We start from the raw sequence: 17,155 nt of genomic DNA, 5'->3' as shown, positions 1-17,155 counted from the left end.
TTAGATAAGTCTGCCACTGCAGTAGGAAAAGTCAAATTTGAGGGCACAGAGCCATCTGAAAGGTTTTTCACAGTCATTGTCAGTTGAAGGACATGCTGCTCTTAGGCCCAGTCCACTTTTCTTAGTCTGATTAGGGAAGTAGCTTTCTTGAATGTATGAAGTGAGACTCTCTGAGGTGCTGGATTTGGCGAGAAGGAAGTGAATGGAGGGAGCCAGAGAAATATGTGAAGTAAGTGAGAATTCTGGAGGCATTTAAGTAGAAGTGATAGGATTATTTAGGTACTGCTCTGGCTTCAAAAGTTAGAGGATCTGTTCCTTTCAGGACACTTTACTTCAGCTGAAGACTTGAACCTGTTGATTGCCAAAAACACGAGATTAGAGATCTATGTGGTCACTGCTGAGGGGCTTCGGCCCGTCAAAGAGGTGGGCATGTATGGGAAGATTGCAGTCATGGAGCTTTTCAGGCCCAAGGTAAGTGCTCTGGGTTGGGCCCAGCAACGAGAACTTAGATGGTCTTACATTGTTGTACACTTTTGCTTGGGGTGGGTGGAATGAGGTTTAGGAGAGAGAATTTTCTCTTTCTTTTGAATGGCGGGTTTCAATTTATATATATATATATATTTTTAAGATTTCGTTTATTTATTTGTCAGAGATAGAGAGGGAACGCACAAGCAGAGGGTGAAGCAGGCTCCCCGCTGAGCAGGGAGCCCAATGAGGGTGAAGCAGGCTCCCCGCTGAGCAGGGAGTCCATCCCAGGACCCTGGGATCATGACCTGAGTTGAAGGCAGATGCTTAACCGACTAAGCCACTGAGGCTTCCCTCAATTTATATTCTCAAACAAGCTTCTTAGAGGTAGAAGAGAGTCACTAGGAAAAAACTGATCAAGTTGACTTCTTTAGAAGGGGAAATTAAAGCAGTTTGAAATGTGGGTCACCATACTGATTCAGAGTAGGCTCTAGGTTAGGGCAGTCCTGGCTTTATTCCTTCTTAATTTTAACTTTGGGTATCACCTAACTTTTCAGAGCCTTATTTGCCTTTCTGCAAAATGGGGATCGCAGTATAAAATCTCTGGGTTATTATGAAGATGAAATGTTTAATAACATAGGAGCTATTACATAGCAAACATTTGGTATTATGTTAACAGTTATCACAGTATTATCATTATTGTAACTCAGATGTTTTCACCCATATTGTTTCATTATATTTTAATTGAACCTGACAAGAATGCAGTGGATTCAAAATTTTAATTGTAACCCTTTGAACAAAATATTCACTCTTTGGGGGACTCTGTTAATAAGTAGGTAAGACCTTGTAGATCCATTTTAGCTTCCATTGTTAATCATGTTTTTTTCTCTCTCCAAATATTTGGGAGAGGATTAGAGGAGGCATTACATTCATGTTTCAGAATTTGAATGGAATGAGTGAGATTAGCTTGAGATGGAAATAGACAAGACATTATTGTAGGTAGGGCAAAGACATGTACAATCATCAAAGTGCAGACTAGATGTTTACCAGCTTCAGTTCTGGCCTTTTGCACACACCCTTAGGGTGTATGCATCTGATGTGTGTTACCTACTCACTATGGATTTTTCTCTTCAAGGAGAAAAGAAAGTTCTTAAAGAATTTAGCATCCTTAAAGAAAAATGCTTAGAGGCTGGATAGGTATTCTTGTTTCAAAAAGAACTTCTTTTGATGGTATTATGTTGGTTTCCAGGGCGAGAGCAAGGACCTACTGTTTATCCTGACAGCTAAATACAATGCCTGCATCCTGGAGTATAAGCAGAGTGGCGAGAGCATTGATATCATAACGCGAGCCCATGGCAATGTCCAGGTGAGGTGGCTGCTTCAGGCTGATGAGAGTATTTTGGATAGAGCTGTCATGACTCGATAAAGAAAATTGAACCGCTGGGGGCTCTCTCTGTGATCAGAGCAACAGGGAGAAAACACTAAGGGTTTAAGCTTTCATGAAGAAAGGAAGAGTCCAAGGGACAGGGTACTAATTCATTGAGAATCAGCGTTTTACAAGAAGATATGCACTGTATTTGGGCTCCCTGGCATGTCAGTTGGATGCCACTAGCTTTATTACCACCCCTAAAATCATCTTGGGGAAGAGGTGCCCGATGTCCTCTGTTACTCTGAGTGTTGAGATGCTTCCCTAACCCCAGTTTTACTTCCCAGGACCGTATTGGCCGCCCCTCGGAGACGGGCATTATTGGCATCATCGACCCTGAATGCCGGATGATTGGCCTGCGACTCTATGATGGCCTTTTTAAGGTTATTCCGCTAGATCGGGACAATAAAGAGCTCAAGGCCTTTAACATCCGCCTCGAGGAGCTGCATGTCATCGACGTCAAGTTCCTGTATGGTTGCCAAGCACCTACCATCTGCTTTGTCTACCAGGTACTGGTAGAGAGAGAGGAGTGGAGAGGGAAAAACTATGTGGTTTCACATTGTGGGAGTTGATTTTCACTAATTGGACTGTCTGGATTTGGTAGTAGAGTAGGCAGAGAGTTTAACGTATTTGTCCTGAAACGCTTTGAACGGCATAATTAATATGGGTCAGATTGCGGATGCGTCTCCAGTGCAGTAGTATTTAATGAGGCAGGAAGCTCTCTGGCGCTGGTAGCAGGTTTTAATCCTGAGATTACATTCTTGTGGACCTTGGAGATTTTATAGGGTGACCCAGTTTATACTTTGTCTGAGTCTCTTAACGGTATGCTGGGGGATTATTAAAACTTAGCTGTAGAGAAATGATCTAGAAATTGCCCTTATACGCAAAGAAAAAAACATCTTGGTGACGTTTACTTATGTCTTCTAAGAAGGGGTTTGCATTTTGTCCAGCACTCACTTTCTGGTGACTTGTTGGCTGTTGACTTCTATTTTAGTCTGTGCCTAAAACTTTAGCAGAGCTGATCCAGGGCAGCTGTTCTCTGAGCCAGATTTGTTAAGTGGGGGGCGGGGTGGCAGAGCATCAGACTAACTTGCTGTATCTTGGGAAAACCTCAGCCTTTTAACAAGAAGCCATACAGCATGCGGTCATTTCACTCGCATATGGTTGAATAAACGGTGGAAGGAAACAGTCTGAGTCCCAAGTGCTGTGTGTGGGCACGTTTGATAGCCGTGTTAAGTATTGGGAACACTGATGTATTTTTGTATATTCCTTAGCGTCACCGTAAGTGCTAGAGTTCAGAGGCTTGTTGGGATGAACTTCAATTGAATAAGGTTGAAACTACTTCAGGGGATTTTGTTTGATCTTGTTCTCTGTGCTTTACGGATCATAGCTGAAATAAAAACTTAGAATTTCTTTCCCTTCTTTAGTTTTGTAAATACCAGGTCATTAAAACACTGATGTTGGTTATTCAAGGCTGACTCTGTTCCTAGCCTCAGGGCTGCCCATTGTGACCCATCTTCATTCCTGTGCGTGCGCGCGTGTCTCTCTCTCTCTCTCTCTCTCTCTCTCTCTCTCTCTCTCAGGGGCCCAAATCAGACCCCCAGCATGACCTTTTTGTGAAGTTCAGTCTTACCCCTGGTCATTGTTGGAAAGATCTTTCATCGACTAAAAATGACTGTCTCCTGTTTTGTGCCCAAAATTCAAATATTGGTGTAAATATTCAGGGAGTTACTATGTAAACTGTGTAGTCATTATAAGTGTGTCAGGAGCTATTAACAGTGGTCAAGATATGGCCCCTGCCCCGAAACAGTGTTGAATTCTTTCCATAACTTCTTAGGCTTTCATCTGGCTGTTGTTGAGGCCGTCTCCCGCTGGCTGATTGCACCCTCCCTGTCCCTGCTCTTTTAGACTCTCAGAGGTGACTTTGACAGCCTTAGGCCGGGTTTGAGTCATGATTCAGAAGAAGGCGGGGGGAAGATAGGAGAAGCTTAGCAACTGAGCCACCCAGGCGCCCCCAAACAAAATTTTTTTTAAAGTAATCTCCAGACCCAACATGGGGCTCAAACTCACGACCCCGAGATCAAGAGTTGCTTGCTCCACCAACGGAGCCAGCCAGCACCCCTCAAACAAATTTTTTAATCTCTTAGATGTATATTTAGCTTCTCAATGTATGGGTTTTTTTTTTTTTTTTTTAAGCTATTTCAAAAGTTCCTTGAGGCTATAGAACGTGCATATATCTTATAAGTACCCACAGATAGTACCTGTGTACGTTGTATTTCCTGTGGTGATTAGTATAGTGTGTCAGATTGATTTTTCTAATTCTTAACTCTGTCTTGTTTGGTCGAGTTGTTAGAAACAGTAGGTCTGAGTCTCAGTCTACCCAGTCACAGGCTTAGCTGGTGGCTGTCAACATACAGATGGGTCAGCGTAGTAAGGCCAACGTGATAGGATGGTCAGATGCTGGGTGGTAGTGGCCTGTCCCTTTCAGGACTCCTTTCCAGTCCAAGCTTCACCCGTCTTAAGGGCTAACCACGCCACCTCTCCCCACCTAGGACCCTCAGGGGCGGCACGTGAAAACCTACGAGGTGTCTCTCCGGGAGAAGGAGTTCAATAAGGGCCCTTGGAAACAGGAAAACGTAGAAGCTGAAGCTTCCATGGTGATTGCAGGTTGGTTGGGGTTTTGGATATGTCCCCCGACCCCAGGTCGGGGCCTGTTCCTTACTCTTGTTCCTGCCTCACCTCTGCTCCTTCATTTCAGTGCTCAGGTGCTGCTACACACACTCATTACTCAGCAGCCCTGAGGTCTCCTATTTCTAAATGTGCTTCCCTTTGCTTTTCCCATTGCTGTCTTTGGGATTATCTCTTTTTTTATTCCTTCCAAAAAGTATAGCTTTCCTTTATTTTGGGGTGGAGGGGTTAACTATGAACCACTGAGATTGATTTTCAGAGTGGCATGTAGAAATTATTCTCATTTTATTGTTGGGCATAACGTTTAAAAACTGCAGGGGCCCTGTAGAGCTTATCTAATCTGACTGTTTCACAGATGAGGAAGCCTGGCCGGAGGGGCTTGCCCGTGCCTGTGCCACACTGACAGAGCCTTGGCCTGGCTCCAGGCCTCTTTGCTCCTTCTCCTGTATCCTCCCCACGACGTTATGTTGTGCGTCTCATCTAGGAGAGAAATTTTAAAACTCTCAAGTGAGAATTGGCTTTTCTAAATGGTGGCCCTGTTAATGGGAGAAATTAAGCTAAGGAACAAGGAAAAAAAAAAAAAGCTTTGAAAGGACCAGAGTTGAGGAGAGAAAAGGGGAGGAATGCAGGCAGAAGAACACAGAAGACTCCTCGCCCCTAGGAACTCAGAAACACCAAAAGAGTGACAATAAAAATATCAACCAGGGTTAGATAATGCCAGCCTGAAATTTCTCAGACAGCAGTCTCAGTTAAAGACTGTCATGTTCCCTGGACTTTGATGTCTTTTTTAAAAAGAATGATTATCTTAAGATTTGCCTCAGAGATGGCTGGATCAGTGCCCTTGCTGCTGCAGCGCTTGGCAGGTCCAAAGTGCTGAGCATTCTAATGCTGCCCTCTCTCCTGCAGTCCCAGAGCCCTTCGGAGGGGCCATCATCATTGGACAGGAATCAATCACCTATCACAATGGTGACAAATACCTGGCAATTGCCCCTCCTATCATCAAGGTGAGCAGCGGTCTTTTACTTTTCCCTCCTGTTTTTCGCCCTTATTCTTAACGCTGCTCCTCTCTTTCTCCCCGTTTGTCAAAGGGACATTTACATATGTCTGTTATACTGTTTACTATGTAAGACACTGTTGGTCATTGGGAATACAAAGAGAGTGGCCTGGTTTTGCTTACTGAGAGCTTGGTTGCTAACTACGAGAAAGAAGTAGTAAAGTAAAAGTAATGTACCCTTTCCATCAACTGGGGCAACTTTAAGAAGGGAAGAATTTTGCAGATTTTTTTGAATGTTTTCAGAGCTCAGGTCATGCGAAGGTAACTTAGCAATCAGTTGTATGGACTTAACTAGTCCTAAAAGTTTCAAACCTTAATGTTTCAAGTCATAAGAATTAATACAAAATTAAGTTAAAGGTTAAATAACAAAATCCATGGTATAGCTTTAGCAGTGGGAGGTAATTAGTAATAGTGAGGAAATAACAAAATCTGTGATAGTACCCATAGTCCAGTGAATACTTAGAGCTGCTTCCTACTTTCTGTATATTTCTGTGTTCCAGCGTAATAATATGTGAATAACCATTTAGGGTATATTGAGTTCCTCAGAAAATTGTCTTCAGAATAAAAATGTCCCCATCTTCATTCACACATGTAGTCTTAGCTAAGTGGATTCCTTGCTTGTGAAATGGCTGGGTTTGGTAAAGGGAGTGCCTCACAAGGGTTTGCTCTTTGATTATGGGGGACACTTAATCTCTAATGATCATGTCTTCCCTCTTGGCAGCAAAGCACGATTGTGTGTCACAATCGTGTGGACCCCAATGGTTCCCGCTATCTGCTGGGAGACATGGAAGGACGGCTTTTCATGCTGCTTTTGGAGAAGGAGGAGCAGATGGATGGCACTGTCACCCTCAAAGATCTCCGTGTGGAGCTCCTCGGAGAGGTAGGGCTTGACCCTGCTCTGCTACGTTCTCCTAGGGGTATAGCGAATGTGGGAATGTGACTCACAGTGTGAGCAGTGTGAGATTTGTAGTACTTAGCACCTAGCCACAACTGGTCGGTCCTGCTGTGGAAGTTGGTTTTTGAATAAGTGAGATGTTGGAGAATCTCACAGACAGCTGGGCACTACCTCAAGCATAAAAAGGAAGAGAAAGGATGGCATTCAGAATTAAACATTAATTTAATGCTGATATTTAATTCCAGGAAGAGGTTCCCCCCAAAATTTAAGAATTATGCAGTGAATTTTAGAGGTTTCTAATTATTTTGAGGAGACTAGAGCCATTGGGATTAAAATGATCGTTTGGGGCAGGCACCTGCAAGATGAAGTGTAGGTTTTTCTGACTGTAAGGATGTGATAAATGAAGTCATAAGCTTCAGAGATTTAGGAACATTTGCTTAGTGTGACGTGGGGATTTGAAATGGAGAATTGTTTCAGGACTCATGGCCACAGCTGTTCATTTCCTTAACAGATGTTGAGGAGGTGGTAGGACATGTCAGTCTCCCATGGGGTATTCGTTCTGATGTCTCTCATGCCATTGACTCTCTTTTAGACCTCTATTGCTGAATGCTTGACATACCTCGATAACGGTGTTGTGTTCGTTGGGTCTCGCCTTGGGGACTCCCAGCTTGTGAAGGTGAGAAGACACTTTCTTCTTTTTGGGTACTTTGCCGCCTTCACTGCTTCTTCAGGTTTCTCCTGTTTGGAGCCTCGCAGAATTTCTTCAGTTCATCCATGTCCGTACTATGCAGCTTTTTCCTTGGCTGATTTCACATCCTCCCAAAGACTAGCTCTTTGTCTTAAAGGTTCATTCAACAGATGTGTCAGGCAAGGTGCTGGATGCAGTGGATACAATTATGAACAAGACCTAGCTGCTACCTTCAAATAGGTCATAGTCTACCGTGCTGGCCCCCGTCTAGAAAAAAACTTTGGGCCTTCCCTGCAGAAAAATGCTTGCGAGCATTTTGCATTAATTTCCAAACTGCTGCTTTGAAATCCATCCACAGGACTCATAGATTAGAAATTCCTGACTGATTAGTGGGTCTCCTGTAGGCTTGCCTGTAGGCCAACCATGTTTCTTAGTCAGCAATCTCCTTCTAGAAGCATGCAGTGGAGCACAAGAAGGGCAATCTAATAGGACTGAGAGTTTCTTTTGGACGATAACCATCTCTTTAGGGTGAATCTCTTAACGTTCCAGGACTAACTCTTTTTTCCTTCTTAGCTCAATGTTGACAGCAATGAACAAGGCTCCTATGTAGTGGCCATGGAAACATTTACCAATTTAGGACCCATCGTGGACATGTGCGTGGTGGACCTGGAGAGGCAGGGGCAGGGACAGGTAAGGGGGTCATCCCAGAAATGAATAGCTGATACGCCTGCCCACTCAAACTGTGTCCTCCTAGACTTGCCTGTTTGTGGAGTGTGGAGTGCCCACTGAAGTTAACTTTTAAGAGCCTCACTCACTAATCCCAATGATGCAAAGATAACTATCATTTATCGAGTGTATCGCTTGGTCTGTGATACAGATCTATATCATTTGTGGTCACATGAGCACCCTAATTAGATAGGAATTCTTGACCATTTCAGAAGTGAGGAGGCTTGGGACTGGGAAAGATCAAGTAACTTGTCCAAGGGCACATAACCTCCAAGTTGCAGGTGTGTCTGACTCCAGATCCTGTGCTCTTTCTAGTGAACTAGGTTCTATGGATGGAAGCCAGTTTGCTAGGAGCAGGGGTAGTTGCTTTCTGCTTCTTGGACTCGAACATCCTGTCCGCTTGGTAAACTTGGGGGCTTGGAAAGCAGCCTCTGTTAAGTCCGCTTCCTCAAACCTAGCTCCACTGAAAGGGTCCTTGGGATCAGGTATAGCTTGTTTATTTTCTGGGCATCCATATGATGGCCTCAGGCTCTGGAGGGAGGTATTTAGAAAGGTTTTCTCTGCTTGCAGCTGGTTACTTGCTCTGGGGCTTTCAAGGAAGGTTCCTTGAGGATCATCCGGAACGGAATTGGAATCCATGAGCATGCCAGCATTGACTTACCCGGCATCAAAGGTAACCCTTTGGTAGACATGGGATGCAAATCGTATTCGAGTGACCTTGGTCTTTGGCCTCATTATGTGTTGTGAAGGCACATGGGTGGCAGCTAGAGGAAAGCAGGTCAGATGAAGGGTAAAAAAAAGTCATAACGACAAATAAGTGGTAGGAGCTTAAACATACTTAAAAGTACCAGAGTAAACTTGATTGACCAAAATTGGATCATGGAGTAGAGAAATGGAAAGGAAAAGTTTGTAAGTTAAATTTACTGTTTTTATAAGGGAACTGAAAGAATTCCCGAAAAAAGAGGAGACTGAGATTATCATACAAAGGTGTAAGTGTGAAGGTATTAACTTCCAGAACAAAAATACATAGTTAAATTCCAGGAGGACTATAATAATCAAAAAGATCAAAGACTACATAGTGGAAGGCTTTTATGATGTATGAGTAGTAGACACGACTCAGGAGGATACGAAATCTGCACATGTGTCTGATATATCTGACATGTTGTATCAGTAAATGTGAGTGGGCTAAGCTCACTTATAAGAAAAAGATGATCAGATTGAATCATAAAGCAAAACATAGGTATAAATAGAAGGCACATCAGAATATTTAGACTATCAAGAGAATGGGAACAGATAAAGAAATAGAGGTCTATGAATTAGAAAGGAAGAGATCATAAAAGTACAAAATCTATGGGAATCGACTGAAAGCTAAACAATGAGAGTTCGTTAAGGCAGCAGGATATAAAATTAATGTACTGAAATCAATAGCATTCATGTGAAAACACAGTCCGTTTGAAGATAAAGTGGAGGGAAGGAGCTAATTTATGATAGTAATAAAAAGGCAAAATACCAAAGAATAAATTTTGTTTTAAAAGATGTTTGTTTATTTGTCAGAGTGTGTGTGCGTGCACAAAAGCAGGCAGAGCGGCAGGCACAGGGAGAAGCAGGGGAGCCCGATGTGGGGCTTGATCCCAGCATGATGACCTGAGCCGAAGGCAGATGCTTAACCGACTAAGCCACCCAGGTGTCCCAACCAAGGAATAAATTTAACAAGAAATGTGTAAAACCTATACAGGGAAAATTTAAAATACTTCTTAAGGATTCAAAGGATAGATTGATGAAATGAAAAACATACCAAGGCCCTATAAATTAAATTATAAAGCGGTCTCTCTTTGATCTACTTTTTTTTTTAAGATTTTATTTATTTGAGAGAGAGAGAGAGCACAAGAGTGGGGAGGGTCAGAGGGAAAAGCAGACTCCCTCCTGAGCAGGGAGCCTGATGTGGGACTCGGTCCCAGGACCCTGGGATCACAACCTGAGTCAGAGGCAGACGCTTAACCAGCTGAGCCAACCAGATGCCCCTCTTTGACCTATTTATTTTTGTATTTAATGTATCTCAATAAAAATATCAAGAGGTTTTTTTTTTTCTTGACCTAGATAAGCCAGAGTCCAAATGGAAAAAGGAAGAAGCAAGAAAAGCCAGGAAGACCTAAAAAGGATCAGCAAGACAGGACTAGCCCTACCAGATATTAAAACGTACCATTAAACCTTAGTAAATGAAAGTGTGGTTTTGGTGCACTGATAGGCAGAGTTCCTTGAGCAGACTCAAAAATCCAGAAATTAGAAAAAAGTCCAGAAATAGACACAGTTACATGTGGGAATTTAGTGTACGATGGTGGTGGTATCTCAGTTCAGTGAGATAAAGATGATTTTTTATTTTTATTTTTATTTTTTTTTAAAGATTTTATTTATTTGAGAGAGAGAATGAGAGATAGAGAGCATGAGAGGGTAGAGGGTCAGAGGGAGAAGCAGACTCCCCGCTGAGCAGGGAGCCTGATGTGGGACTCGATCCCAGGACTCCAGGATCATGACCTGAGCTGAAGGCAGTCGCTTAATCAACTGAGCCACCCAGGCACCCTAAAGATGATTTTTTTAAATAAATGGTTTAACAAATGGTGTTCCCAGTTATCAACTGGGAAAGATAAGTTTGGATCCATACTGTACTTTGTATACCTTGCTAGAACCCAAATGGATTAGACTTAATGTAAAAAGGAAGCCATATAAAAGTTAAAAGAAAAAGTTGTCGAATTCCTTTATGATTTTAGAGTGGGGAAAGCCTTTTAAACTATGACTTCCAAGTGCAGAAGCAAAGGGAAAAATTGGTTAATTCAACAACATGAAACATTTCTGCATGGCAAAAACAAAACATTGTAAGCTAAGTCGTAAGAAATGGCAATCCAGATGAAAACCTTTGTAGTTCATCTTATAGACAAAGGCCTAATTTCCCTAATTTATCGAAACCTTTCTACAAAGAAGGTCACCAAAATTCTTGCCCCCAAATTGGCAAAGGGCATGCATGGACGGGTAACAGGCCTCACTTGTACTAAGGGAGATGCAAGTCAAAACCGAATAGTCATACCATTCTTTACCAGGTGACCAGAATCCAAAAGTTTGACAACGCTGTGTTGGTGAGGGCCGAGAGGAGCTGAGCAGGCTCATTGGTAACGTCTGCCAAAACTGCACCTGCATTTTAATTTAGTGATTTAGGGACAATCCTAATTCTAAGCATCTACTCCCTACACCTTCAAACAGACGGAGTGATGTAAATATAAGATCATTTGTTGCGGCATTGTATGCACAATACTGAAAAAGTGTCCATCAGTGGAGACTTAAAACTGGTACATCTGTGTCATTAAATGCTGCGTAGCTTTTGAAAACAAGGTTCTGTTCCGTTTTGATAAGGGCTTTAGTATAAAATGGAAAAGCCTAGTGCGGAACAGTGAATGGTGGGCAGTTTTATATATATATGAGTGTGTGTAACTCTTTTTTAAGTTTAATTTTTAAATAACCTGTACACCCAACACAGGGCTTGAACCCACAACCCTGAGATCAAGAGTCACACACTCCACCGACTGAGCCAGCCAGGCGCCCCTGTATTTGTATTTGGTTATAAAACAGTGACTACCGAATTCCTTAAATTAAAAAAAAAATATTTTTTTGAAGAATAAAAGACTTGATGATTTATTTGGGGGATAGGTTTCAGGGAGAGGTATAGGAGTGAAACTTCTCTGTACACATTTTAAAGATAAATTTGGTTCTGAGTCATAGAAATGTATCATCTTATCAAAAGTCAAAGGAAACACTTTAAAATATTAGGCTCAAAACAGTTTTAAAAATAACTTCTTCGGGGTCTTAAAGCCAGGAAAGAACAGAGTGGCTGTTTCACCTTCAGGACGGACTTCACAAAGTTGTTGCTCCTCCCTGAGGCCAGGCTGCCTTTCCTTAGATGTGGGGAGCCGAGTATTGGGCTGTGCTCTGCATCTTTATTCTTGATCTTTGTTCCAGGTCTGTGGCCACTGCGCTCTGACCCTAACCGGGAGACTGATGACACTCTGGTGCTCTCTTTTGTGGGCCAAACAAGGTAAGGGTGAGTCTGGCGCCTGCTGCAGGCGTTTCCGTGAGGGTTACAGGGTGGGAGAGCTGGTGTGGCTGACCCAGGCCTTCCTTTCCCCTGCAGAGTTCTCATGTTAAACGGAGAAGAGGTGGAAGAAACTGAACTGATGGGTTTCGTAGATGATCAGCAGACTTTCTTCTGTGGCAATGTGGCTCATCAGCAACTCATCCAGGTAATGACTCAGAAAAGGGCAAGCCCTGTTGACTTAAATTTGATCTAGAGTGCAGTGTAGAGCACTGCGGGATTTTACCGCAGTCTGTTTTTATGGCTCTAAAAGTAACATCCTAGAAAAAAATTTTAAAATTACCTGATAACCCGCCACTCAGAGAAAACAACTTAACAGCTCCTAACTTTGGAGTTGTTCCTTTTAGCTTTATTTTTTTTCTGTAAGTATATGTAGTATTTATTCACATTCTCTTTTGCAGACTGGGATCATAATATTTTCATGGTTTGGGGTATCATTTTTGCACTAATTATGCCCTGTTTTCTGAGACACGTGTTTTCCTTTGTTGTACTAATGCATACCTATTTAGTCCTAGCGCTCCCATCCATATATGACTGTTGGCAGCACTATCCACATTAATTATTGGAACCAGAGCTTTTACTCTGTTCTGATTTTGTTTTAAATCTGTATGCGATATGGGGGTCAGCTGTCCTTTTGGCCCTTGTTAGCCACGAGAGTCTGATTTCTGAGCACCTGCCCACCCCCTGGTTGTTTTGAGTTCAGAGTGACTCCTGGTGGTCTTCACTTTCTGCACATCTCTTTAGTCTTTGGAACTTTTCTTTAACTGTGGCCAGAGTCAGTGTTTGCCAGTGTCGGGTATGGCACTTGTGTGCTGAGGATTAATGAATCCTGTCCATCTTTTTATCCACTTGGGTCTTCGTTTTGGCCAACAGGCAGTTGTGGATTTGACAAAAGCCAGAGGGAAGGTTCTTTTGGTTTGTGGACCAAGTGTGGGAGGTGCCCAGTTTCTAATGATTCATTGCTTTGAGTTTTTCCTAACTAATGGCCTGAAGACTGGCACCAGCTCATGTATCTGTTATTAAAGGGTTTTCCTGTTTAAATAGGAGCTCAGCTTTGATAGGGACAATCCTAATTCATCCAAAGATGAATTCATAACGTCCGTTACAGTGTCAGCAACCTGCTTTTTGTTTTATTTCAGTGATGAAATATATTGATTAACCATATTTCAAGGTAATTTCGTAGCCTATACTAAAGAATTTTATATTTTGGGATGTCTGGGTGGCTCAGTTGGTTGAGTGTTTGCCTTGGGCTCGGGTCCTGTCCTGGGATCGAGCCCCACGTCGTCGGGCTCTGCTCAGCGGGGAGCCTGCTTCTCCCTCTCCCTCTGCTGCTCCCCGTGCTTGTGCTCAGTCTCTTTCTCTGTCAGATAAATAAATAAAATCTTGAAAAAAAAAAAGAATTTTATTTTTTTTCAAGGTTTTATTTTTAAACAATCACCACACCCAACGTGGGGCTCGAACTCACGACCCTGAGGTCAAGAGTCGCACGCTCAGTCCACTGACCAAGCCAGCCAGACACCCCCGAAGTTTAAATAATTTTAATGGTTCATGCACAGTAAAGAACGTGGCTATTTTAGAGGACTGATTTTTGGGATGAGAAAAACTGCTAGACTGTACTCACCGGGTCTTCCTCCACTGATCCCTCTCCCAGGACTTCATCAGAATGAAACAGGTTGCCGATAGGTAAGGTGGAAGTAGCCTTAAGCCAGTCTTCTTCGGGGCTTCAGCTCAAAATGGCATCTGTCAGAACTAACTGTTGCAGGGGTTTGGGGGAAAACCCACAGGGCAAAGAGGGCTGCTGTAGTTTATTTTTAGGGTTCCACTAGGGCAGCGTTTACCACCTTCCCACTGGTGTGTGGATCCCAGCAGGTGCTCGGAGACCTTTCTCTTCCTTTTGTAGATCACTTCAGCATCTGTGAGGTTGGTCTCTCAGGAACCCAAAGCTCTGGTCGGTGAGTGGAAGGAGCCTCAGGGCAAGAACATCAGTGTGGCCTCCTGCAACTGCAGCCAGGTGGTGGTAGCGGTGGGAAGGGCCCTCTATTACCTGCAGATCCGCCCTCAGGAGCTCCGGCAGATCAGGTGTGTGCTTATCTGTCTGCTCCTTGTCCCCTCCCCTGTTCTCCGGGGCTTCTTTCATCCTCGGAGTCCTTCCTCGGCCATACTCCTCTTTGTTCAGCCACACAGAGATGGAACATGAAGTGGCCTGCTTGGACATCACCCCACTGGGGGACGGCAATGGGCTGTCCCCTCTTTGTGCCATTGGCCTCTGGACAGACATCTCGGCGCGTATCTTGAAGCTGCCCTCTTTTGAGCTACTGCACAAAGAGATGCTGGGTGGAGGTAGGTGGCTTGTAAGGACCTTTGAAGGGTTGGGATCAGAGTCAGAATGTGGAACAAGATTTTAATGTGCCCCTCTCCCACAGAGATCATTCCTCGTTCCATCCTGATGACCACTTTTGAGAGTAGCCACTACCTCCTTTGTGCCTTGGGAGATGGGGCGCTTTTCTACTTCGGGCTCAACATTGAGACAGGTGAGAAGAACACTTTGAATGGAGGGCCCTCGGAGAAACAAGGAGTGTGGAGTTGCCTTAGCCTCGGGGTACTGCTTTTGAACCTTCACGACCCAGCTGTTTGTCCTGTTTCCTTTCCTTCCTACTTCCTTCTGATGCCATTCTCTCTGTAGGCCTGTTGAGCGACCGTAAGAAGGTGACTCTGGGCACCCAGCCCACGGTATTGAGGACTTTCCGTTCTCTTTCTACCACCAACGTCTTTGCTTGCTCTGACCGCCCCACTGTCATCTACAGCAGCAACCACAAATTGGTCTTCTCCAATGTCAACCTCAAGGAAGTCAACTACATGTGTCCCCTCAACTCTGATGGCTATCCTGACAGGTGAGCCTCTTTTTCTTTCTTCAACAAGAGCCATTCATTGAGGGCAGCGTGACGTTTTCCTCAAACCCTTCCCCTCTCGCCTTCTCCCAGAGTCTAATCAGTATAAATAGCTGAGGCGGGAGGTGTAGAGCAGAGGTTCTCCCATCTGGCTACCCATCGGAAATCTCTGGGACACTTTTGAAAAAGTACAGATTTTTTCGAATCCTTCTCTGATTCTGATTCAGTAGATCTGGGGTTTCGGCCATAGAATCTGTATTTTCAGGAAAACCTCCCAAGTGATTCAAATGGTTAGTCAGGTTTCAGAACCCCTGATTTAGAGGTCATTCTGTATTCCTCCTGAGCAGGGGTTCTCAAAGTAGGGTCCCCCACCAGCAGCCACCGAACTCTGGGGGTGGGGCCCAGCAATTGGCTTGTTAACAAGCGCAAGCATGCCTGCTGATTCTGATGCAAATGATGATTTGAGAATCACTGTTCTAGATTCTAATGCTACAATTAGCATTAAATAGAAAGCAGTTAGAAAACCTCAGTTGAGGCTCACCCAGTGAGGCTCACCCAGACCTGTTCAATAAGATGGGGGGTAGCGGTGGGACCAGGCCTCAGAACAGTCACGTCTCCCCAGGTGATTCTTAGCCTGGAGTCAAAGTTGAGAGCCACTGCCTGGAGGAAGCTAGAGTAATTCTGCCTTGTTTTTCTTCCCCTTACGGATTTGCCTCATAGAATCCTTTCCTTCCTTGGGTCTACTCAGTCTAAACCCAGACCTTTCTTTCCAGCCTGGCACTGGCCAACAACAGCACCCTCACCATTGGCACCATCGATGAGATCCAGAAGCTGCACATCCGCACAGTTCCCCTCTACGAGTCTCCCAGGTGAGGGCCAGGGGAGGAGGGCTGCAGAGCGCCGTGGTGTGGGTGTTGGTGTGAGGTGCTTCCCCTCTCAGAGCTGTTCTGAGAGGCAGTGTCCACACTTGCTCCCCAGGAAGATCTGCTATCAGGAAGTGTCCCAGTGCTTCGGGGTCCTCTCCAGCCGGATCGAAGTCCAGGACACAAGTGGCGGCACAACGGCCCTGAGGCCCAGTGCCAGCACCCAGGTGAGGGCGCAGACAAAGATGGTGCTGGAGCAGGGCTGGCAAACTGTTCTGGAAAGGGTCACGTAACAGGTATGGCTTTGTCAGCCGTGCGGGAACTACTCCGGTTGGCCATTACAAAAGCCGCCATAGTCAACAGGTAGGATAGTTGGGTTCTGGTCACACTTTATTTGTAAACATAGGCAGCGAGCCGGATGTGGCCCCCTCTTTGGAAGGTTGGGAAGAATTTGGGGTAAGTGTGGCAGTCAATGATTCTGCTACTCCATAGTCTTGCAGGATGAATAATTCTCTTTTGTCATCAATTTGGACACTTTGGAGGGTATGTGTAACTGGGGAGAGCATAGCGTTATAGGTAAGGGTGGGATTTGGAGTCTGACAGAACTGGCCTCAAGGTTTATCGCTAGTTGTGTGACCTTGGGCAAGTCTAAACTTCAGATTCCTCATGTGTGCAATAGGGAGGATAGTAGGGCAGTCTACAGCCCCACAGAGTAGACTCGGAGATATTAGCTGATCATCTTACGTCATATATTCTTTGTTTTTCTTGCTCCCAGACATCTGTGGTGGGACATCTTTCCATAATCCAGAATATAGAGTCTTTACGCTTTTCTTTTTATTTCACGTGCTCCCTGCTTTTCCCATCGAGCAAGATGGAGTGTCTCCCCTTATTAGGTTGCTGTAGTTCCTCATTAGCTTTGATTGATTGGGCATCACTGTTTTTTTTTTTTAAGATTTTATTTATTTATTTGACAGAGACAGTGAGAGAACACAAGCAGGGGGAGTGGGAGAGGGAGAAGCAGGCTTCCCGTGGAGCAGGGAGCCCGATGCGGGGCTGGATCCCAGGACCCTGGGATCATGACCCGAGCCGAAGGCAGACGCTTAACGACTGAGCCACCCAGGCGCCCTTTGGCATCACTGTTTTGATGGTCATTAGTAATAACCCTTAGACTCTTCTGTTTTGACTGTGTCAATTTTATACAGAATTTGCCTCCTTATTCTCAGTCCCCGAGGCTTGTCCTCCAGAGCTCTCTGTTCTTCATGCTCTACTTGAGCTGCCAACCTTGAGTTTTCCTTGTTCAGACTCAGCTTCTGTTCCCTGATCC

General features: G+C 44.3%; 1 protein-coding gene across 2 annotated transcripts in view; it reads left to right on the top strand.

The window, feature by feature from the left end:
- The window catches only part of DDB1 (damage specific DNA binding protein 1), a 30,124-nt gene that overhangs the window by 1,084 nt on the left and 11,885 nt on the right, over window positions 1–17,155 (top strand). For both annotated transcript variants that reach the window (XM_027577741.2, XM_027577742.2), the window contains exons 2-18: window positions 323–471; window positions 1,715–1,831; window positions 2,179–2,400; window positions 4,444–4,558; window positions 5,486–5,583; window positions 6,355–6,513; window positions 7,121–7,204; window positions 7,790–7,906; window positions 8,513–8,615; window positions 11,948–12,023; window positions 12,120–12,228; window positions 13,981–14,159; window positions 14,257–14,420; window positions 14,504–14,611; window positions 14,764–14,971; window positions 15,742–15,837; window positions 15,947–16,058. In XM_027577741.2, coding sequence (XP_027433542.1) covers window positions 323–471; window positions 1,715–1,831; window positions 2,179–2,400; window positions 4,444–4,558; window positions 5,486–5,583; window positions 6,355–6,513; window positions 7,121–7,204; window positions 7,790–7,906; window positions 8,513–8,615; window positions 11,948–12,023; window positions 12,120–12,228; window positions 13,981–14,159; window positions 14,257–14,420; window positions 14,504–14,611; window positions 14,764–14,971; window positions 15,742–15,837; window positions 15,947–16,058 — 2,216 coding nt within the window. The remainder of the gene's footprint in view (window positions 1–322; window positions 472–1,714; window positions 1,832–2,178; window positions 2,401–4,443; window positions 4,559–5,485; window positions 5,584–6,354; window positions 6,514–7,120; window positions 7,205–7,789; window positions 7,907–8,512; window positions 8,616–11,947; window positions 12,024–12,119; window positions 12,229–13,980; window positions 14,160–14,256; window positions 14,421–14,503; window positions 14,612–14,763; window positions 14,972–15,741; window positions 15,838–15,946; window positions 16,059–17,155) is intronic.

Source organism: Zalophus californianus, chromosome 11 (assembly GCF_009762305.2).
Source record: "Zalophus californianus isolate mZalCal1 chromosome 11, mZalCal1.pri.v2, whole genome shotgun sequence".
In the NCBI taxonomy this organism is placed as follows: Eukaryota; Metazoa; Chordata; class Mammalia; order Carnivora; family Otariidae; genus Zalophus; species Zalophus californianus.
The sequence above is the reverse complement of the archived record's forward strand: the minus strand, read 5'-3'. Positions and strand labels throughout refer to the sequence as shown.